The sequence below is a fragment of the Aedes albopictus genome, chromosome 2, assembly GCF_035046485.1.
Source record: "Aedes albopictus strain Foshan chromosome 2, AalbF5, whole genome shotgun sequence".
Classification (NCBI taxonomy): Eukaryota; Metazoa; Arthropoda; class Insecta; order Diptera; family Culicidae; genus Aedes; species Aedes albopictus.
Window position 1 is genome coordinate 259,272,183 of NC_085137.1, and position 25,303 is coordinate 259,297,485.

General features: G+C 41.4%; 1 protein-coding gene across 2 annotated transcripts in view; it reads left to right on the forward strand.

Annotated features, from left to right (window-relative positions):
* The window catches only part of LOC109404739 (zinc finger protein Elbow), a 97,665-nt gene extending 79,797 nt beyond the window's left edge, over window positions 1-17,868 (forward strand). For both annotated transcript variants that reach the window (XM_062851609.1, XM_029872451.2), the window contains one exon: window positions 16,344-17,868. In XM_062851609.1, coding sequence (XP_062707593.1) covers window positions 16,344-17,693 — 1,350 coding nt within the window. In that variant the 3' untranslated portion in view covers window positions 17,694-17,868. The remainder of the gene's footprint in view (window positions 1-16,343) is intronic.
* Window positions 17,869-25,303: the final 7,435 nt, after the last annotated feature.

The following is a 25,303-nucleotide window of genomic DNA, read 5'->3' on the forward strand; positions in this document are numbered from 1 at the left end:
AAATTACTGACGTAGTTTCTGAAGGATCTCCAGGAGCAATTCTTAGAGAAATTGTTGGAGAAATTCCTGAGACATCCTTGAAGTAATTCCTGGATGAAATCCTTGAGGAATGCCTGGAGGAGTGCACGGAGGATTATCCCTGGAAATCCCTGGCGAAATTCCTGGAGCATTGCCTGGTGGAATCCCTATAGAGGAATTACTGACATAGTTTCTGAAAGATGTCCAGGAGCAATTTCTGGAGAAATTCCTGGAGAAATTCATGAAGAAATTCCTGGAAAATCTTTCCTAGAGGTATTCCTATGGGAATTGGCTTCTTTAGTGGTGTTGAGATAATTCCATATTCACAATCTACATGCCAAACTGAACCGACATCCAAATTTTCATGAACTTTGGTGCCCGGGAACCTATTTAAAAATCGATTTAAAGTTTGTATGGGAGCGATTTGTCGAATCACCCCTCGTCGCATTTCGTACTGGGCGGAGCTGTCAAGCAGTTGCCCAGCTGTCAAAAGGATATTTCAAAAAATCTTTTTGTAATTGAATTTAGGTATCAAAATAAAGTTTTAAAAATCTGAAAAAAATCATACTGGCTTAAAAAAAGGTGCTCTTTCGAATAAAATCAAAAAATCAATATATTATTCTTAATTTGAAAACCCAATTGCTGGAGGAATCCATGATGGAATTCCTGGAGAAATCTCTAGAGAAACTTGTGGAGGATTTCCTGGAGGAATCCCGGAAGCAATTGAAGTAAGAATCTCAGGAGAAATTCCTGGAGAAATGCCTGGAGGAATCCCTGAAAAAATCCTGAGGGTATTCCCGGTGAATTTCCTGGAAAAAATTATGAAAAAATCCCCAGAAGATTTTCTGGAAAAATTCCTGGAGAAATTACTGACCTAATTTCTGAAGGATGTCCAGGAGCAATTCCTGGATCAATTCTTAGAGAAATTGCTGTATGAATTCCTGCGAAATTCTTGAAGTAATTCCTAGATGAAATCCTTGAGAAATGCCTGAAGGACTGCACGGAGGTTTTTCTTTAGGAAATGCTGGAGGAGTGCTTGACATCCTGGAAGAATCTCTAGAGAAATTCTTGCAACAATAACTGGATGAATTTCTGGGGGAATCTCTAAAGAAACTCTGGAAAAAATATCTGGAAACATCCCCTGAGAAATTCCTGGAGGAATTTTTGGAGAAATTCCTGGAGAAATCCTCGAAGGAATTTCTGAAGGAATCCCTCAGAGAAATTTGTGGAGAAATCACTGAAGAAGTTCGTGGAGGACTTTTCAACGGAATTCCTGGAGGAATCCCATGCAGCAAACCATGAAGAATTCTTAGAGGAATTCCTTGATGAAATCCTGGAGGAATGCCTGCATGAATTTCTGGAGGAACCTCTGGAAGAATTCCTGAGGCAAACCCAGGAGAAACACTTGGAAGAACTTTTGTGGAATTCCTGAAGGAATTTCTGAGGAGTCCGTGAAGCAATTTCTGAGGGAATATCTGGTAATATTCCGGGAGGAATCACTGAAAAATTTCCTGGAGAAATCTCTGCAACAATCCTGGAGAATTCCTGGAAAAATTCCTAGATGAATTTCTGAAGAAACTCCTGAAGGAAGCCCGGAAGCAATTTCAAGAGGAATTCTTAAAGGAATCCCTAAACAATTCCTGGAAGAAGTATTGAATTGTTTCCTGGATGAGCTCCTTAAAGAATACAAGGTGGAACTCCTAAAGGAGTTCTAAGAAGAGTTCCTTGGAGAATCTTTGGAGGATTTTTTTTTAAATAAGTTGTTCCAGAAAGAATCACAGAAGAAATTCCTGAGAAAATTATTGCCATACATTCTTTGAACAATCCCTGAAGGAATCCCTGGAGGATATTCTAGAGGAAGGCCTGTAGGGATTAATGAATGAATCTCTAGAAATACTCCTGGAGGGATCTCTAGAAGAATTTCTGGGGGAATTCCTGGATGAATTTCCCAGAGGAATCCCTATAACAATTTCTGGAGGAATCTCTGAAAAAAAAAATCATGAAGGAATCCCTTGAGAAATTCTAGAAGGAATCCCAGGAAGAATTCCTGGAAAAATTACAGATGGAATCGCCGTTGTCAAAAGTACAACACACCCAAAAAAAAACCTCGCTTGTCGTGTACAGCGCGAGTGCGGTGCAGCTCTGGTATCCCACAAGCGCGACCAGTAATTCTAAAACTGTTTAAAAGGGTCTTGCTCTTGACACTACAACTTTACACAAAATCATAAACAATCCTAGTTGTTGCCAAAAATTCTTAAAATATTTCAAAGTATTTCCCCGTCGCAGTGATAAGTAACCCTACAAAAAAAAAAGTATTTCTCCTCGGTAATAGAGTTCTATTAAAAATCGGAAAATTATAATTTGTGATAAGAAATTCTAAAACTACTTCAAGGTTTTACAGTAATTCATCTTGGCACTACAGTTCCACCTGTGATCAGAGAATATCTAAATGCGACCAGACAGAAGTTCTAAAAACATTTAAGTGTATTCCCGAGTAACATTTTTCAGTGTAATAGACTTAATAGTTAATTGAGTCCGAAACTTCTAAAAATATCAGGGTTTAACCACCTGGCACTTGTATTCTACAAAAAAAATAAAGCGTTATTCCTGTCCATAAATTCTAAAAATATTTTAAAGGTAATTCCTCTTGGCACTAGGGTTTTACAAACAATTAGAAAATTCCTGGTTGTGACCAGAAATTCTCACAGAACACTGCTGAGAATCAGGGTTTGGCGCAGTGAGTACGTTACGCCAACAAGAAGAAGGTTATGAAGAAGGAATCCTAAATGATAGATATTTACTTACCCTTACTCTTTCCCAATGCAGCATATCCATGTCATGTTGTATAAGTTTAAACATAAGGTGTAGAAGTCGTAAGAACGATTTGGGGCTCATTTGGCAAACTCCAGCCAACCCACCAATCTCCAATGAGGAATGTGACCATACAAACCCAGTAAATTTTCCAGGTTCAATTCCTGTGGTGTAACATGTGATTGGATCAAACTTTTTCATTCATTTAGATTTCAATTTTAACTTAGTCAGGCACAAACGATCGTGGAAGCACAAAACAACAAATACGGAACACAGATTCTTCTTCCGCAAACACTGTCACACTTTGTAAGCTAGTAAAAAAAAGAACCGCTAAACACCAATGATAATGCTTCTTCTGAATTCTTCTAAAACTCGTAATATTTCTTCTCAACACAACACACTGATTTACTGAGCACAAACCCCGTACTCAAGTAAACATCACCATCAAATTATGTACGGAGCGAAAGCTTTTTCGCTGCCGGATGACGACTGGAGACGGTGTACTCTTCTTGGTGGTGGCACCGGCCAGTGCATGCACAAATCGCTATCCCGTACAGGCTTTTGGCACAGGCGCTATCAGCGAAATTGTGTACCGGTAGATCGAGCGGTATGGATATTCGCCTACCGCGGAACATCCTAATTCGTTCACGAGAAACTCACCCGTCGCGGACATCCGAAAACTTCCTTACTAAAAACTTTACCGGAAAATGCAAAATGCGACGACCGGCGAACGATAAACAACTAACTGTGTTTCTACTGGCAAATCAAGAGCAGGCGATGATTTTGCTCACACACACGTAAGCGTCGCTGATACTGTATGAAAGCTTCCACTTATCCACACAGCATATGTGTACGTGCATCATCAATCGCATGTCATTCGAGTTCGGTAGTCGAGCAGTGGTTCTGTATCGGGATACTATTTTTGTGGCGCATGTATGCGATAACCGAGCGTGAGCGTTTGTGCGCCATCAAGCATGAGTGTTTTGCGCTTATCCCGTGCGCGTTTCGTGCACAGAACACTGTGAGCTAAAACGCGCTTATGGCTCTGTTTTGGGTGTATGAGAAAAGAAAATTATATATCAACAATAAATGTCCTTTGAATAGATTTTGATTCCATTTACAAGAGATGCAGAGATTTCAGTAATTAACTTCCGAGCGGAGAAATTTGATTATTTGTAAAAAAATATTTGTTATTCTATGCTACTTCCATGATTTAGCAGTATTCATGGCTAAACATTGAGATAATTGCCCTGTCCAAATTATATATACCTGAGGGTGTCCAAAACGTATATTCGGTGTCCAAAATGCAATTCTTACAGGTGATTGGAAACTGTGATTTTCTCAGATCATGATGCTTTCGTTAAGGTATTTGTCACCAGGAAGGCAAAGTACAATCATATTATAAGCGCATTAGTAACTTTTCAAAATAATCAATTGCTTTCTAAGGTAGCTAGGGTGACGATTTTTCCAACGTTGTCCTCAGCCTATCCAAAATACATGAATTACCCTAAGTGTCGTAGCATTTTAGTACGGAGGGAGGAGTCTCTGATTTCGCAACTTCCGTTTTATTGGGCATTAGAAAATAGGATAGGAGGGTGGGGGGGGGGGGGTTGCCAAAAATCGTCCAAAGATGCTCCCCTATTCAAATTACCCGATCAGCCTTAATCGTCCACCACCGCCAGGCACAACCTTAAAGATCATCCTGAAATTTACAGTAGACAGCTAGGTAAAAGAAATGCGATATATTCGCCAGATTTGCTGCTCCATCTCGTGTGACAAGCGGCTCGTTTCGATTTCATTTAGTGCCTAGTTGACGACATCAGAAGAAACGCCGCCGCCAAGTCCATCAACCACTGCGCTGTCTGCTGGGACCGGTTTTCGTTGACACGGCGTACTTCACAGGCGCAAGTGATGTTTTATTATGGATGAAACGACCATAAAGTGTATACGAGGTGCCTCGAGCTTCAAATGGGTACTGGGACTACCTTACAGTGAAAGAGTGTATAATGGGTGCCTAACCAAAGTAAGTATGATTGATCATAGCTATGACACCAAATTAGGCGAGGCAAGATTGGACAGTGTGTATGTCGAGCCTAGGGCGTTGATTGTGGTGAAAAATCATGAAACATAGTTCAGAAATCAATGTGCTTTGTTGCACTTCATAGGCAAGATTTTGGAAACTTTGAAGATTTTCAAACTAGGGTTTGGGTGCTAGTAGTAGACCCCCTAAGCCATCGAAATTTACTTCTGCGGCTTTTTAGCAATGTTACCTCAATGAATAACCAAAGTGAAATTTATAACAAGTGTCATGTCTCCTCTTTGTGTAAAGACCGTCAAAGATAACCCATTAATAATTTGTTCCTGTGAAACACGCATTTGAAAGTATGCATCAACGTTGCCTATTATGCATTATTGGTAGTTAGTTAGTAAGTTTTTCAAAGCTTATTATATAGGGAATCGCGCTACTTGGGGTGGCGGTGGCTTCTATATTCGTCTGTTTTCCACTATAACTCAGTCAAATTTGAACCAATTGACACAACTTTTGGAATGTGGTGAGATAGGTATAGTATCTACCCGTGTCCCGTATACAACATTTCAAGTCAATTGGTTCAAAATTGACTGAGTTATAGTGGAAAACAAACGAATATAGAAGCCACCGCCCAAGTGGCGCGATACCCTAAGTCATAAATGGTCAAAATTTCATTGCATTCGGTTCATTGAATCCAGAGATACATATAACAGCTCAAAGTTGGCTATCAAATAAATATATCTTTTTCTAGAATCTTTATAACTTCGTGCAGAGTAGCCCGATCTTTTCCAAATTCTTTGCACTGATACACAACTAGTTGATCAACTTACAGTGAAAATTTGAGAAAATTTGATGCACTTTTCGAAAAGTTACAGCCATTTGAATTTTTTTTCGGAAGGGAAAATTTTGCCTGTCCCGATCATTTTGTCTATCCCCTGTAGGTGTAACGATTTACAAAGCGATGTACCATGCAATTTTGGTCCCACGACGGATACAAGCACAATCTCAGCACAACCAAGATATTACATTCAAATTTGGTTGAACTGTTTTCAAACGTTATTCCGGCAGAGGGTGCCCACAAGGCCCGAGCACGCTTCAACCGCATTTCAGTATTCAATGCAGAGTTTCAAAAAAATGTAAAAAGCGCAAAGCCGGCACAAAAGCTAAACAAACCCCCGCTCCATCAACACTAACATGAGATTTCAAGAACCAGCGTGAACGAGATTGTTTGTACACAAAACATACCATCAATTTGAGCCGTTCCATTCATGCCACCTCATGCTATAAACCCACTGCTACTTTCCGGCGTTCTATTTCGATGAAAGTTAATTAGTTTATGTAATTAGAACCGATAGATCAAACGACCCGCCCACGCTTGGCCGGCGTTTCCCGCTTTTATCTTTCCTCGCCTCATTTGTACCCAGGCGAAGCACGAATCACTCATTAACGATTATTGTACCATTTCATAAACTTTCTGCTGTTTTATGGAGAAATAAAAACGCAGAGAAACTCCGGACCAATGTGCTTCATTAATAAGCATAAAATTTATGACTTGTTAATTTCGAGGTGTACGGGGCCGCGTATGTGTGATAGATGTATGTAGGTACGTGCTATAGCGAGCGAGCGGCATCGATTCATAAGAATTTTGCAGTCGTGTAAACACAGTCACGACGAACGATGATGCACCGCGGGCCGGTCGCTCTGCTGGAAACGGAAACCCTACATTATAAGCAAGTGAAATTGACGTGCGATATGGCTCCGCGGAAAGATCGTTTAGGTCGGTCGGCCGTCGGGTTTTCGCATGAAGATAGATTAAAGGAAACCAAACCGGTGAACCGTGAAATATCGGTTATGATTTATTCGAAGGCGAAATAAACAACTTGCACTGTCGGAGCCGGAGAAGCAGCTGAACGATTTCAGCCGCTACAATTAGGTTGAAAGGAAAACATTAATCATGCGTCTATCAACAAGTGATGTAATTTTTTATCGCTCCTGAGCTTCAAGCTGTTTGTTATGAGCGGGTGTGATGATGTAGAACATACCGCACCCAGCAGCAGTAGGATCGGAAATCGATTGCACTTACGCACTGGTTGAAGGTACCTACAGTTGCTTTGAATTATGCGCAGCACTCCATTGGACGAGGGTGCGAACAAATTCTTTTGTGAGAGATATTAAGTGACGGTGGTGGCACTGGACGCTACACCTATTTTTGGCAGGTCCGCACAAATTTCGTGCTTTCATTAGGATAATTCCCACCAGGAAGAAAAAGAAGTTTGATATATAAAAATGTATTTTTTGTCATAATTTTTACGCTCAGCGTGGAACAGAAACTTCTTAACACATCCATTCTATATCATCGGGAATACTTTTACAGGCGTAAGATGTGCATAACGCAAATACCAAATAAATAGCAAACGCATTTGAGAACACACAAGTTAGGTCAATCCTTCAACAGTAATGCGGCAACAGATTCATGAGCACCCATCATTACATTAGCGCCATCACAGCACTAAACCCATTGGATTCATATGGGATTCAAGCCGCATCAAACTTGTCGACGATCAACTTATACAAGGTTTGTCTATCAGCTTCCGTGTACGTGATAAAATTTGTCCTGAAAAGCCAAGCCATTCTGAGTCCAAATCTGAATACGTACTATGCACTAAAATTTATGATGTTTTTTTTCGTTGCGATGTCAGTGGATTCGTCAATCATTTAACTAAAAGGATAGACTTTCATGCCTCGCGCAATTCTTTGCCATGCGTTTCGCCAAGTACGTTTGAGATGAGTGCAGCAGCTTAACGATTATTCTAAATTTATAGGCTTATGAAAAGCGTTGAAGGAAGACATTCCAAACTCGAGCCATTGAGCCACATTATTGAAGACGTTTATAATGGAGGATATAGGTTTGTTAGAGCCATACAAGGAAAGGTGACATTGTGTAGCCTGCACCCGTTCAAGACTTCTGCGTTGAATCCTATTGGGAGCATTCAAAGGTAGCCTTGCACGTGTATTACACCGTTCAATGTCTTCGCAGCGGTAACAGCCTTTTCAATCAACCGGCACTGCTCAAGTGTTTCAAATTCCGTTCCTGCCGCAAAGGTATGACTCCAACCACGTTATTTTGTCCTCTGATGCACCAGCTTCGCCAATTTGCATAACACGATACGATGATCGAATTTGTCGAATGTTGCCTTCAAATCAGTAAAGAATGCGCCAACTTGTTTCCCATCTTCTAGCTGCAGGTTGATGCATGCAGGTTGAGGTGAAGCAAAAAAGATTGGTCGTTACTGGTATCAGGTATTAGTAGGTCGCCTCCAGAGGCACGTTCTCCTCCATTTGGGAAATTTGTGTCATCGCCATGACCAAGGTTTTTATACATTGTAAGGTTGAGCATGACGTTAAGTTTGTGGAGAAAAGCAGAGGAAGCGAAATTTCAAAGGAATTTTAGGAAGCGGGGGATTTGTTTTCAGAATTCCTCACGGTGAAAAAATAATGGCCGCTCAGCCAGTTTTGACATCTAAGACTACCTTAGCCTATCCATCATTAACCTGAAAGAGAAGGGAAACAAAAAAAGGATGGGACTGGGAAAAGAATCGTCATACACGCATAAGCGTACCATAACGGATTCACACGGCGTCTTGAAAAAGACACTGTAATAACACATAGGCGTACCACAATAATGGGTTCAAACAGCGCCCTGAAAAGGACACTGTGATAACGCATAAAACGTAAAGAGAGCCTATAGCTCTTTACCACTGCGGGTCAAGAACAACAGAACGTCCTGAAGATTCAGATTTCTGAAGTCAGTTTCACTTAATACATGTTTTCCGAGTACTCTGAAACCGCAGTTGCGCAAAAACTGGAAAGTTACATATCAAATGACAAAAGTTCCGTAATCGGATTCACAGCTATCACATATAGCCCATATAGCCGAGGCGGTAAACGCACGGGTATTCAGCATGACCATGCTGAGGGTGACGGGTTCGATTCCCGGTCGGTCCAGGATCTTTTCGTAAAGGAAATTTCCTTGACTTCCTTGGGCATAGAGTATCTTCGTGCCTGCCACACGATATACGCATGCAAAATGGTCATTGGCAAAGGAAACTCTCAATTAATAACTGTGGAAGTGCTCATAGAACACTAAGCTGAGAAGCAGGCTTTGTCCCAATGAGGACGTTACGCCAAGAAGAAGAAGAAGAAGCTATCACATACAAATGAATTAGCTTACTGAATATTCGCCATATGATAGCTGAGTCGGCAGTGACCTGTCAATTCTATGACCAGCATGCTGCAATTCTGCTTTGATTGATTTATTAGATACACAGTTCGGAAGAAACCTGTAAAATAATGACGGATCGAATGTAACAAAAGGACCCCGTCATATATGATTGAAATTTTTGTGCGATCTTAAAATTACATTGCAGATATCTGTTAGAAAACAGGGAATCGCGCCACTTCTATTCTCGTCTGTTTTCCGCTATAACTCAATCAAATTTGAACCAATTGACACAATTTTTGGAATGCAGTGAGATAAGGTATAGTAATCTACACGTGTACAACATTTCAAGTCAATTGGTTCAAAATTGACTGAGTTATGGTGGAAAACAGACGAATATAGAAGTCACCGCCCACGTGGCGCGATACCCTATAATGAAAAATTGAGCTCCGTGCGAGAATTGAACTCTGATCCTTGGGGTGTGAGTAGCACGTCCGAGGTCTCTCGGCTATCTCTGCTTGTTGAGTAGCAGACAGTCAAAGTTAAACTGCTTCTACCATAATGCACGCATTCCCGACATGCTCCGGCTGCTGCAGAGAGTACTGAGAGAGACAACGGAGAAACCGCTACAGCTGCGAGCAGCCGTTCGTGTAAATTTAAAGCGAATATGCTTTAAAATCTGTAAACAAGCCATCTGGGCAGCAGCGGGCAGCTCGGCTGACGTTAAATGTTGATGATTTACATTTTTCTGCCGCAAATTTCAGTTTATCTTCAACTTACGTGCTGTTTAACTTTCATATTTTTTTGCTGTGTACTTTGCAGCCCCTAGAGATGGCTCAGTACAATACAATTTTGTTTGACGACATGACTCCAAACTATTCCAGTATTGTTTGTGCTGAGTGGCAGCCCAGCTGTTAATCTGAAGCTTTGCCCAACACTTCGCTATCGGTATAGCTGGCTCAGGACCAATGCAGTCATGTGATGCTCCAGTGCGTGCTAACTTATCAGGAAAATCATTTCCATCGAAGAAATAATGGCCAGGTACCCATACAAGGTGAACAGCGTTTGCGGAATTCAGCTCTTCGATTTGAGTTCGAAAAGCGATAACTATCTTCGACCTGGAGTTGGCCGAAGCAAGTGCTTTAATAGCAGCCAGGCTATCTGAACAGAAATATATTACTTTACCCATTACGTGCTGCTGAAGTGCCGATTGCACTCCGCACATAAGAGCAAAGATTTCGGCCTTAAAAAACGGTGCAGTGTCTACCAAGTGAGTAAGACTGATACAGCCTTAGTTCACGAAAATAAACACCAGCACATGCTCGATCTTCGAGCCATCAGTGTAACATACGATGCCGTCTGAAATACTTCTCTCCAGATAATCAGATAATCACTCTTTCCGGAAAGGGAATTTCGTGGAAAATCTCCTACATGGAAAATTACAAGCAATTGTAAGATCACTTGGAGCGAGGACAACTTTGTCTCAATTCACCAGAAGTGGACGGAGGCGAATGACTATTTGTTAAAACCTCTTTAATAAATAAATAATAATAATAATAACCAGAAGTGGAAACAACGCGGTGTTTATTGATCTGCGATTCACAAGAATTTCCTCTAGTAAACCGAGTACCGATAGGCGGTAAGTGCAAGAAAGTGCTTCTTATTTATGATGAATTTGTAGTAAGACAACGTCAAAGAAAACTTCGAGTGCTGCCGTGGGAGTTGAAGAGAACGATCCAGACATCGCCATCAAGCACATTCTTTGGAGATGGCCTAATTTTGGTTTGATTGTTCTCACTTCGCCCTTTTGTCACCACACAAGAAATGCATAGGCCAATATTGGCCGAACAACAGTTGTGTAAATTCATTTGATATGGGTTTCAGACCCCAAGTTGCACCAAAGCACTATGGGGCGGCTCCATACAAACAGGTGGCCAAAAAATCTTTTCTTCAATTTTATTATGTTTTGCCTCTATTCGTAGGGTTTATGCCTTAAATATATATAAAAAACACGTCATAAATACTTCTGTCTCCAAACTCCAGGATTGTCCGTGCTCTCAGATGCAAATTCAGCTCTTTCGGCACCATCAAAATCGTAATAAATTTGTAATCTCTCCGTTTCAACTGAGAGAAGAATGCTGAAACACCCTAAATGTCATTTCAAGCTGTCAAAAAACTGATTTAGGGGTATTAGAACTTTAAGGACAGACTTGTTAGAATCCCAATATGGCCGCCACAATGGCCGACTTTGGCACCTACTCACGATTTTGAGGGCACAAATCTCTTCGTGAACAAAACCAGCGCACCTGAGCTTCTTATTTTAAGCTTATTATAAGTGAGCAAGAACAAAATAATAAAATTCATTGTTGTTCGAAGCTTGCTTCTTGAAATTTGTGCATCTGAAGTTTTGATGCACTGTTGAACCGGGATTCCAAGACGTTTGTCCTTAAATAAACATTTTTTCAACAAAACAGTTTCAACAGCATTAAAATACAAGGACATTGCATACTTTTAGGCGTTTATCGATGTAGTATAAATGCAATTCAAAAAGTAAATTAAAATTCGTAAAAAAAAAAACGCAGATTTAGATTCTGCTATGATTGATCTATACCAAGACAAACAATTTTGACGATCAAATGTGTCCTTAGAGTTATTTAACGGGCAATAGCGCGATTTTATATTGGAATAACTCAATTATCGCCGACAAGCTGATTGGAATTGCAGAATAGCAGCTAGTAGCAGCCAAATTTGATTCAATTGTCTCCCAGGGATCCTTAAGAAAGACATAGAAGGAGTCTCGAAGCGAAACTTTGTGGAACTTTTTTGTATGGAACAGTTTGTATGGGGAGAATTTGACTTTTTTAGTGGCATCATTTAATAGTTTTACGATCAACATTTCTACGTCTGATATGTCATTCGAAAGGTGTATATGTAAGCTTTTAGAAACTACTTTAAAAGTTCAACATTTTTTATTAAAGCCGAAGATATGCGAAGATGAACAATTGATTCATTTTACCAAAAATTGCCGATGGTCTCATTCCGATGCTAATATCTCGGTAAATATATGGATTAGCAAACTGATGTTCTAGGATTTACTGGTCCAAGTAGTCCACTTTCAACTACCGAACCTGTATCTCAAATTAAATAGTCTACTTTCGATTTTTGACCACCTGAATCCCCTTAGTGCAAAGCCATACAAGCTTTCTTGATTCTGAACTCAATGTGAGGTGTCCAGGAAAGCTTGCAATCAAGAATAACTCCATCGTACTTTACTTGATCAGTCACATTAACTTCAAAATCAAAGATAAGCAAAGGTCGAACGCCATTACCGGTTTCGCCTTTCCGTGAAAAGAACAAAAGATGTTTTACTCGGACCTACTGAAAGGCCTTAACGGGAACATTTGAAAATGCAGCTCCTATCCTTTCCCATGTTAAAAAAAATGTTTTCACGCACAGCGCAATTCTCTCAGGGAGCCTCCGTCAAGGCGAATTGGCGACACCACCCCTCAACTACCTGAAGGGCGCTTTGCATCAGGTCGAAAAGGGTGCTGATGCACATACCGACTAACAATATTGGGCAGTCGTCGCCAAAACCATAAGTAGGAAAACCGCTATTATTGAGTTGTCTCAATAGCGTATCTACTACGAGATTCCACAAAAGTGGTGATAGGACTCCCCCTTAGGGGCATCCACAAACATTCAATTTCCTAATCGCTGCTTGACGCCATGTCGAGAAGAGATGCCATTGGAATACCATGACTCCGTGCGGCTTCCAATATGGCATCGTTTCGCACCCTTGATATCTAAGAAAACACCCAAACAACGTTGCTTTTGGATGAGTGCTTTCTCAATATCGTAAACAAACTTGTGTAAGAGAGTCACAGTGGACTTTCCAGATTGGTAAGCATGTTGGTTCACATGAAGAGGCATGTTGGCCAGATGAACGCCAAAGGCGAGAATACACAGAATACACTGTGTAGATCGCGTAATGCGAAATCATATAGGTGACAATTTAAGCAATTTAATTAACAACATTTTCATAATCCCGCCCTTGTTTATCTCAAGTTTGAGACTAAATAAGGGCAGTTGATTGTCTCGGAGAAACACAAGGTCGACTGCACCATTGCTCCGGTTAGCGCAGTAATGACAACATACTGTGGAGGACACCCTGGCACTCTACAGGTTCCGTTAGCGGTTAGGTTTTTATTAAATCCCCTAGCCCATGGTATCCCAAACTGTGAATCGCGACCCCCAGGGGGGTCAGCGGCCTTTATCCATCACAGACATCAAATGAGGCAATTTCTATGCTGGGTCGCGAAAAGTGTGTCTGCTGGCAAAAAGGGGTCACGCACCTGAAAGTTTGGGAACCTATGCCCTAGCCATTCATTCCTAGGCACGGTAATCATAAAGCCGCATTGCACCATGGAAGGGGTCACCTGTTAGTGGACTCTTACCACCGGAACAGGCGGTCCGTAGTGTTATTTGGCCTGATCCCCTCCTCCCCCAAAAAGTCTACGTGGTTTGTGATCGGCCCCCTACCGCTTCGATCATGTGGACCCTCATTTGGCGTATTTGTCCTGTAGGAAATGAATTGAATAGGATTTCTTAGATTTCAAATAATGGTACATAATACATATGCGATTACCTTACAAATAAATTTGATAGTCCCGTTAAACATTGCATGGCTATCGAAATTGACTGACCAAAATAAAGTTAACAAATGATCTGTAGCAGATAATTTCTCCCATACATCATCGTCAGTCAGAATAAATTATAAATTCCGCCCATCCAGCCTTGATCACGGCAGCAACTCGTAGAGCACCCTCATCTCCGCGGCTCATTTTTCCATCCGTCCGTCAGTTTCCAATTAATCTTCCTCAACGAAGAGCTGAGTCGGTCCGGGGAAAACTGAAAGGAAATCAACGGTAGCTGTCAAGTTTGTATTACGATGTTTATAGAGCGCATATCAATCGCACCGTTTGGCGGCAAAGGGTTAATCGGCGTTGAAAGTGAAATGCCCAATGCGTGCGGCGATGACAGTAGACCGTGGTTGCGGCAGTCAGTGGCGGCGCTTTTATGCTCCCGGGCGGTCTGTCTGTGGCCGAAGAGTGCGCGGCTTTTCCTTTTCTACATCACTCATCATTCGGTTTGCATACTCACTCTACTCACTCCGCCACTCCTCTCACAGACGCACACACAAACACGAACACGCATTGGGATTTGAACCCGCGCCCAGCCCATCACCTTCCATCGCATCGCATCGGCAGCCTTTTAGTCAAATGAAAGAGTCAGTCCGGTTCGGGGTTGGAAGTCGAAAGTGCGGATGAATCGCATTTGTTTACTCGCCCAGTCAGCCTTTGATCATCCGCCACCAGCTCAACGTGCCTTTTTACGCTTCTATCTTCAACCCGTCTTGTGTCAGCAACCAGTCAGCCAGTCAGGCAGCCACCCCCTCTGGCACCACGGCGAACGGTTGTACTCCCTCTTCGCGAGCGGAGCGTTGTTGTGTGTATATTAAGCCAAAAGACAGCCGCATAATGTGAGATGAAATGGACCGAAAAACAGAAATGAAATATATCTGTTTCGAATGATTTGTGTTTACATTGAACAACTACCTCACATTGCTACTTGGTTTCGCCGTTAGTAGTGGGACGAATTCACAGAGTCAAGTAAGGCGACCCTATTGGTAATGGCATGACTGACAGTGACACTACTGCCTACCTTGAAAATGTGTGTGTTCCTTTGTATGTGTTGTTTGCTACTGCAAGTTGTTCTTCTTTTTTGTGGCCAAACTTCTTGGCGTAACGTAATATTTTAAGGAGTATAAATTTGCCAAATTTAGGCAAAAAGTTTGAGAGTAGGGGAATATAATAATACATTAAAAGACTTCAGGAAGCCCATCAACATATGAAAAAAGGCTTGTAAAAAAAATTTTTTAGACTACTAATAATAAGTCGAATGCCACAGCTGTAAAGGCACGGGTATTTAGCATGGCCATGTTGTGAGTGACGAGCTCGGTTCCCGGTTGGCTCAGGAATTTTTCGTAATGGAAATTTTCTTGCCTGCCACATTATATACACATGCAAAATGGTCATTGGCAGAGAAACTCTTCGTTAAGAACTGTGGAATTACTTAGCACACTATGCTGATAAGCAGATCTTTTCCCAGTGCAGTGGGGATAAAAATTTATTGAAACAGTCTGAGCAAACGCAACACTTCCAGAAAACCAATGTGTTGGTAGATATAGTTACAATTCTGATGTTTAATCTACAAACCAAAAAAAAGTATTATCCAATACCTACCTATCGTTTTCTGGAGGAAACGGCTTTTGACAAGGATCCATTACAGCCAGAATGGGAAACACCACGTTGACGTGTAATAGGTTTTAGAAACTAGAAACTCGTTCACGCAGCCTCCCTCTCGTCATAATGCGACACTGACGGCAGGTTTGGACATGGCATGGCTTGTTTGAGGCCTTGTTTTTCCCTGCTGTCCAATTTAATTTCACGCCTTCACGAACCGAGCGTCATTCGTCAGCTGTCCAAACTGTCGGCGCTCTGTTTGCGAAGTCGAGAGTGAAGATTGCGCAAAAAAAAAAATCGCCGCCGCACTGTTGAGCTTACAGTTTGCGCCCGCCGTGTCCGTCGCTATCCGTCCGGGTGTCCCAGAGATCTTTTTTCCCGACGTTGACGTTGCTGCCCTCGTCTTTCTTCTTGCGGTTTGAACGCGAGAACGAAATGGAAATAACTTTATTTGTCTCTCTGGTCTGTTTGCGCTTTAATCCTCCCTCGGCTGATGGAGCGGTCATTATGTGGTCGTCTCAAATGTGATGAAATAAAAGAAAGGCTGCCGCCGCAATCAAGGCGGAAAATGATCAAAAGTCAAATTATCGCCTCACTTAACCCCATATCACGTGAAACGTCCGTCGCCTCGCTGACGGACACGCCACATCAAACGACTTGACAAGTTTTATTTCAACGGTCGATGATTATCGGGCAAGGCTGGTTTATGCTAAACTGGCGAAGCTGTGGGTAAGTTATTCGTGATTCAAGCGTAACATTATTTCAAATTCAGGCCATGAACCGGATAAATTGGTGATATATCGTTGATGATTTTCAAACAAGGTACAAACATACACAATTGGAGGAATAACATAAATTTGAATAAATAAGAAGACCACCAATAATAATACATTCCTAAATTGTAATTACCTCTCAATCTAAAACAACATACTAATGAGTGCTTTTCATATCTCTTCTCTTCCAGTTCGATTCCAAGTCCAGCCCTTTGGCTCTGTTGGCACAAACATGCAGCGCGATAGGATCAGATTCGCCGAACCCGAAACTTCTAGCAAATATAGAAAAAAGTACAAAAAGCAATCGTGACAAGCTATCACCCGGCACGCTGTCAAGTGGTTCTTCAAACGATACTCCAAAGTCGAGTTTCAAGCCATATGAACCGTCTGCAATTACCCGAGAGCAAACGAGGTCTCCGGACGACAATCGTAATGTCAGTGCAAGACACAAATCCCCAAAGCGATCCATCAATCCTCCCAACCATCAACCCCAGAATGGGCGCTGTGAATCCAACCAAAGTGCTGCTTCTTCTCGAGCTTCTCCTTCAAACCACAACCGAAGAACTCCCGGTGGTTCACAACTCCAGCAGGAACGTACCAACAGCCCAAATCGTGCCTCAGCCAAAGATTCTCCGAATACTTTACCGAATAGTTCTGCAGAACCAATAACATCCAAAGGCCCTATGGAGACTACAAGCAAGGATCTTAGCAATAGTAGCGAAAGCTCTGTTAGAGCATCCTCTTCGGCTCCATCTTCTACGACGGTTGGTCCCCCATACTACTCCAGTTATGGTAGCTACCCTATGGATCTTATGACAGCTAGTGCGCTAATGTCCCCGCACCATCAAATGCTCAAAGCAGCTGCCATGAATCCATACTTTAATTACGCGAAGCTTAAAATTCCTGGAGCTGTCGACTCAATGATTCCGGTGTGTCGTGATCCCTATTGTACCGGATGTGCCTTAAGCTCTCATATGCTAGGAAAACTTGGTTCGTCCGGTTGTCCAGCGGGTTGTACTCAATGTGATCATCCTGGAAGCAAATCTTACTCTCAGGCTGCTGCAGCCGCATCTCTAGCTGCTAGTCAATCGTCAGCTGCCATGTACGCCCATGCTCAACTAGCGGCACTTGCGGCGGCCTCACAACTGCCCTACGTATGCAACTGGATAGGTAGCGATTCATCATACTGCGGTAAACGATTTGCCGCATCAGAAGAACTGTTTCAACACCTCAGAACTCAACATGCCGCAGGAGTATCAATGTCGGAAGCATTGCTCAACCCGGCAACAGCCGCGGCAGCTGCAGCAGGCCTCCCACCGACTCATCCTCTGTTCCAAAGAACGTATCCCACCCCTCCGCTCAGTCCCATGTCTACTGCCCGCTACCACCCTTACGGCAAGCCACCTCTACTTCCTCCTGCGATGTCTCCAGCATCTCTTGCTGGTATTCCAATGCCTCCACATCCTTCCCTAGCGCAGTATTTTCCACCATACTCTTTCTATGGGGCGCGACTAAACGGGTCTAATAATATGCATCCTTGAATGGGTGTGTATATCAATACAGTTTTGTTCATTTTGTAAATAGTTTATCGTTTTATTTGATGAAATGTTAGTTGTCAATCGAAGTTTTAATGTCCTAAAATGGTACTTTGTCAAACTCTAGGCACTCTTTTGCAATATTTCAGAGAATGGAAAAATAAAATATTTTCTTGGAAAACCGGTCCCTTTGTTGCCACAATCAAAATATCACCGCCATGTCACAAAGCGATCACTTACAGCTGTTCATCAAAAAGATTCTCAACCGCTGATAACGGAGATGAATGACGATGGTCTGCGCTGTCAACCGTGAAAAAAGACACGACGAGGAGAGGAGGGAACCCATCTTAAAGCGTCAGCCAGTCAAGACAAGCGCTGCCTTTTGGCTGGCTCTATAAACTGTCATCAGAGTTAAAACGTACATCTGGCTGGGTGATAAATCTTGTGTTACGCCATTTCTCTTGACGCGCACTAATTGCGATACTAAAAAGCTCACCAGCGGCGACGCGGCGTTGGTAATAAATTATCCACCCTTGGTCGAGAGAAGCAAGAATTATCATCATCATCATCATTGCTGCCTGGGTGAACAGCCCGTTGGCGAGGTAATACTCGTTTCTGTTGGTGGCGTAAGATCTTGAAAATATTTACTATCGCGGTGATTTTGGTGAAATAGAGAATGCTACTGCGAGATTCGAACCAAAAATGAAAAACTTTGTGCTTCAGAGATTTAATTCTTTACCGCCCCGAACAATTATCTTTGAAAAGCTGAATAAAACACGGAAAAATGTGCCATTTCTTGCTCGGCATCCAGCAAACGAGCGAAATTTCAAATAATACCTATAAAATATTTTTTCTCCCATAAGGCGGATACAAATTTAATTTTGACTTTTTGTCTACTCCCCCCCCCCCTTCAAAAATTTTGGGCCAGATTTAGCATTTTGAGGGGGCAGATAAATAAATATTTATCAAAATATCGAGTCTTGCTAAATGTTCTTTAAAAAATCCGATGAATTTTTAATATTTTTCAGATTAAATGCTTTATTATTTTTATCCCCCCCCCCCCCCCTCGACCAGCCCAAGAGAGGTGGGACTAAAAGTGAAATAAATATTTGTAACGGCCTAACTTAAAAAAAACACTTGCTTCTTCAAAAAATTAGAACTCGAAAACGGTTTGTTTCAACCCCCCACAAATTGGGGGTCATGCACAAATTACGTCACGCTATTAGGGGGGAGGGGGGGTTTGCACAACGTGACGACCCATAGGAATTTTTTTGGGTCTCATACAAAACGTGTGACATAGGGGGGAGGGGGGGAGGACTTGAAAATGGTCGATTTTTGCGTGACATAATTTGTGTATCACCCCTTGACAGATGAGCTCAGTTTCGCGTACCTTCTTGCAAATCGCAGATGTCGCTACTGCACGTAAAAAATGGGTGCATCCTTTACTGACGCATCAATTTTTGTCCATGCGAAAACATCTTTATGTTTCGTGGTGAGTGGATGCCAACAAGGTTAGCGTTTCGTATCAAAAGGACGTATTCAGTAGAAGGGCAAAAATTAGTGTTCTTTAAATTTATATCATTTTGATTTGATGCTGTAAGAAATGCAATAAGAGCACTTGTTTAAACCACGTATATGACATTCCTGTTCTCACCCAATAGGATTGTTTGCAGCCAACATCAATTGGGTTCCCCCATTGACAATGCATTTGAGTTCCCTAAACATTGGTACAAGATGCGAGAATCGAAAACGTGACTTCATCGCACCCTGGTGGTTTAAACGGTATGAACTTCTGCAAGAATTTTTGCTGGCCTGCTTACTCTCACAGAAAATTTGACGTTTGAGCGGTGCCGATACCTCTCAAACGTCAAATTTCGTATGAGAGTAAGCAGGCCAGAATAAATTCGTGCAGTAATCCATTGCATATTTATTTGTAACTGCGCATGCTAGATTAAACCGAGGATCAAACTAAAAAATCTAACCTGATCTAATCTGGTATGGTCAGGGCGTCAACAGTGTACAACCAAAATGGTCAAAAATAAAAAAATAATAAAAAGTGAAGTGATTTTTTTTGAGAATGTGCACCACGTGGGTGGTGGTAATAATCTCATTAACCATTTTACGTGGTTATTTAAAAAAAACTTTTTTGACTTAAAAATAAAGCTCCTAGTCATCGACTAACCATGACTAAGGAGGACGACAGGGCTGGGAGAGTAACGTCATCAGCCAGTTTGAAGTCATTTAGGTGCTCCATGGTAATGTGTTGCAACACTGCCCATAATCACATAGTTGACGTAAGCGCCACTGTTGTCTTCAACACACTTTTGAAATTTTTACAATGAATAATGAAAAGTTTAAGACTTTTTTTCACGTTGACATCTAGCTAGTGATTAGATCTTGTGCTCTATTGAATAAAACTGGTCACAATAATTCACATGCGTTAGATATTAGCTTGTGAATGCTGACATTGTCAATGGTGGTTACGTCAACTATGCGATCATGGGCAGCACAGCAATCCACGATTCGGCTCACGGTCAATTGCACCAACCAGGATCTCGTAGAATACGATGAGGAACAGTAGCGGTGATAGTACCCAGACAACCAGTAATCGTATAAAATGTTGCATAAGATGATAAAGTGGAGGCCGTATACGTGCATGCCTCCATTTAGGCGCATGTAAAATATACGCATATCGCCTTCACTTTAACATCATATGCAACATCTTATACGATCACTGGTTGACTGGGTATACTTCTTTGCCTCACTCCAGCAACGTTCCGGATGGGATCTGACAAAACACCGTTGTGCAGTACTCTGTACGAAAATGTTCTGTACTGTGCTTCAAACTGTTTCGTAATCAATGAACACCAGGTAGAGAGACTCTTGAAATTCATTGATTTGCTCCAGAATGATACGGAGCGTGACAATATGGTTTACACAGGATCGTCCGGCGCGGAATCCTGCTTGCTGCCGTCGGAGAGTTGCGCCAATCTTCTCCTGTATCCAGTTAAGGATCACTTTGCAGAGGACTTTGAGAACGATACACAGTAACATGATGCCCCGCCAATTATCACATACAGTCAGGTCACCCTTTTTGGGTTACTTTACTAAGACGCCTTGCATCCAGTCCACCGAAAACGTCGCGCTTTCCCATATATTGCAGAATAATTGATGCAGTAGTTGTGCGGATACTACGGGGTCAGCTTTGAGCATCTCAGCTGATATGCGATCGACCCTGTTCGATTTCATGCTACGGATGGCTGTTTGTATCTCCTGCACTGGTGGAGTTTCGGTGTTGACACGGGTTATGCGTCGAACCCTTGGCGGATCATGCTGAGGTGTTGATGGTGTGACCGACACTTGAAAAAGGTTTCCAAAGTGCTCGAACCAGCGTTTCAACTGGTCAGCCGGGTCGGTCAGTAACTGTCCGGACGTGTCTTTCACGGGCATCCTAGCATTCATCTTGGTCCCACTAAGGCGACGTGAGACATCGTAGAGGAGACGGACGTCGCCTGTGTTTGCGGCTTTCTCGCCTTCGTCGGCTAGGGAGTCCGCCCAATAGAGGTAATAAACTATAGAGGGAGAATGTCGCTGGCGTCGCCGCCGAAACATCTCTTGCTGGCGAAGATAGGGAGGGATATAAGTGTCAAAGCGAAAAAGTATGCAGTTTGACAGATAGATACCCGATATGTTTGCCAACGAGAACAAAGGGAACAGCAGCGACATTCGTCCTCTATAGTTTATTAACTCTATTGTCCGCCCACGCTCTTATGTCCCGTCTTCATGAGCGTTTCACTTCCTTCTCGAGAGCCGAATAGCGCTGACAGGCCACGGGTTTAGCTCCTCGTGTTTTCGCTCGCTCTATCGCGGCTTTGGCGTTCCATATCCAAAAGCACTGCCATTATTTCAAAAAACACAAATACATATAAATACCTGTTAATATTAAAGCAAATGTGCAAAAAAAATATATATTTGGGAACTACAAGTAACCTCTGTCTACAAAATGAATACAAATCTCATTGAAAAGAAGAAATCACAGACAAATTAATCATCTGGACAGCCCATTAGCACCAATCCATCAATCCTTCGATCAAATATGAGTGATAATCACCAAAATGCTCTTCTACGTTATTCCAACCAACGGTTTTGCGAAGGTAATCATCAATCCTACCGTTAGAGATATGCTATTACCCTTTTTTTGGCGCCACATAAATATAGACTCGATCGACTGGCTCTATCATTATCGGGTCCACATTTCCAAGGGCAAGGTGGTGTTTAGCGAAAATGTTTCATAAGTCAGTGCGAAGGTGATGGTGATGGTTTTTGCGAAGGTGATGGTTTTTGAACTGATCACACTCAGCTCCAGTTAGGTCCACTGACCGTGTCAGTCACAAAAACTTCATCACTGATGTAAAAATCCAAGAATATTCTGGGAAGATGATTCCAAAAATAGGTTCCATTCATAAATAACGATGATTTATTTCATACTATCAGTCCTCTTCCTTTTGAAATGAACCAAGTCCGCCGCATGCTTTCAGCATTTCATCATTAGATCGGCGGCGCGGCCCATCATCAATGGTGTGGTGGTGAAGATAACCCGGCAGCACTCTAGTTTTTAAGTCAGGAAACCGCCTTCGAAGAATCGCCCCAATGAAGGTAATAACAGTGTTCGGTAATGGCTACGCCTCGATATAGGCACAAAATGGTAGGAAGATGTATGGTTGATAATAAATTGCAGGTAGATTTTCGCTTTTATCTTAATCATAATTCATAGTACACAAATAATATACCGTGCATGTAATTTTATTGTCTAAGATTCACTTGAGTGGGTTGGATTTTATGGCGCTGTTGTTGCCGGTGGGTAAGACCAATACACGGCACCGGGGAGGCGTCATTCATTCGTTAAGTGGAAGTGTAAAGTACATGGACGAAGAAACTGGCTTCCTCCGCTGGCTGACTGGTGGTGCGCCGTGCCACGCCAAGTATACAATGAGAAACCGAGTGCAAGTAGGTGATTAATGAGCCCATCATGCCTTCCAGCTCACACATGAGTTATGATGAGTCATGCATCATGCCCAGATGATGGATAGTTTATTCGTCTGCTGGGAAGGTGGGAAGTTGCGTTTGCATGGAAATGTCTCATTGTCTTTTTTGTGTTTCTACTTTGTTACAGAGCATGGTTACACCAGTTGTTGAGGAACTGTGTTGGTTCGATGCTAATGATATTCAATAGCTACAATAAATCATGAAACATGTACACATGTTTCATGTTGAATGGTTTATTTTTTCTAAGGAAATAAGTGCATATGAACTACTATTTCCAGTATTTTTTTCATATTTCGTATTCCAAATTCCAACCAATACAACGACATTGGTCTGAATTAGAAAGCCTCTGAAAGTCCTCCGCGAGTATAACTCGACAAAGACGGCACGCCAAACTAATCGAGAGCTCCCGTATATTCGCCTTTATGCAATTGATTGTTTAAGGGGGCGTCCATAAATGACGTAGCTTTTTTTAAGCGATTTTTAACCTTCCGTAACTCGCGCGGTTGACTACCTGCGTCAGCACCACACTAATGCTGAGTACAAGAAGCGAGATTTTTTCAACGTGTTGTACAAAATACAACAGCGCGATCGCTCGAGGGTTAATACCCTCTCCACTCTCGTAGCATTTGTTCACAAATTTGGATATCCCTCTATAAATGATGTAGCTTGTTAAACCATTTAAACCGTTCTGCTTAATGCCGAAAAACGATTGTACGACATTTCCCCGAAAACCAGTTCCCCGAATGAAGTTTCCCTGAAAGTTGTTTCCCCGAATGTACCATTTCCCCAAAAACGTTTCCCCGAAAAGAGTATTGCATCTGCCATTTAACATTCTTCAAGCATCAGTTGATGCTCACCACGCTGACGTAGTACACGTGGGACGTCATGACCTCAATGCACTAGGGATCTGGTTATTAGGCCGAAGCACGCTTAGCGAAAGTACGTCAGGTTGAAGTACGTTAAGCAGAATGATTTGTTCAGCTGAAGTTCAGTTGAATGGGTCAGTTGGCTATTTTTCTAATTTTCTTTATAAACGATGTTCAAATTTGGTTTTGAAGTCCTAGAAGATGTTTTGAGTCCCTTAAGTTTTTTTTAACATTCTTCGAATCTAGCGCGTTATATGGATACTGGGATATACTTCCATGATTTTATGGAATTTTTTTATCATTTTCCCTTTTCTGTCATAGATGACTTCTTGATGTTGATGTTATAATGTTACGGAAATATTAATGATCAATCTGCCAACATACTATCTGAGATTTTCTTTTTTTTATTACACGTAGTTGTTTCGAGTTTTACTATTGCATTGTTTATAAGTAGTAGTCTATTAAACTACTGACTACATCATGGCAGATTCACATTCTTTGTGAAGTCGGCTATTCTTTTGAGTATTGGGTTTTATTGTCGGTCAAACTGGTTTTTAATTCTTCTTTTCATAACAGCTATTCTATCACAGATTTTTTTCCTTTTTGACGTTTTTGGCGGCTTTTTGACGTTTATTCATATAATTTATTCAAACTATTCCACTAAATTGCCCGTTTATGACTTTGAACATAATCGGACTGATGACCCATCACTTTTACGACCCTTTCGGTCAAATGATCTTCGGCCTGACATACTTCTGCCTAATGACCGACTTTTAGCCTAATTGAACCAATCTTATAATAAAACTTCCCTTCTTTAAAACATAGGCTGTTTTTTCAAGATGAACTGTTCAGTTAATCATCAGTAATTTAAGTGCTGCTATATTTATTAATGTTTTTTTTTTGTTTTCGTGTACAACTGTTCTAGTATCTATAAGCATTATAAAATATAATATAATATATACATATTATGTAGTAGAAATCTTCATCAGAAATTCTCCCTTCTTTCATCACATACTGTTCTTTCAAAATATGTTGTCGAAATATTGGCGGCACTCTAACTACTAATATTTTCTGCAGAAATTGCAATTTCAAATGTTAGTTCGGTCATGATAAACTTGAATGGATTTACAAAAATTCTGAACAGTGCTTAGTTTAAAATATATTTTTCAAACAAAGTTTATTACCTTACGTTTCAAAGCCTGTTAATAAACATTAAAGTTGAGCTCTAAGACTTCTTTCGTAAGCATGCATACTTTACATTATCGCGATCGCGTGTGTTATACTTAGTATATGTACAACTTTTATGCTGATAATGAACGATATTAGATTACCACAATTACGACTACTCGTTTTAAAGGTATTATTGGTTCTAAAGGGTGTTTTCATCGATTAAATATAAAAAAATAACACGAAAGAACAGCATATGAATAATAGAAGGGAAAATTATGATGAGCGTGTTCTTAGTTGAGTGCCATATCATTTTCAATCAGTACAACAAAAAAGAACGACCCATATTTAAAAGAAGAGCAAACCTTATGAATAATATTTTATCTCGTAAAATCCATGATAAAAGAGAATGCACAACATCAATGAGGTGCGAAAGTTTCCATGATCTTGATGTCTTCATCTATTCGTAAATTTTCTCAAACCTGAGGAGGTAAACAATATTGAACAGTCTTTCTAAAGCCTGCATATCAGCCCTCT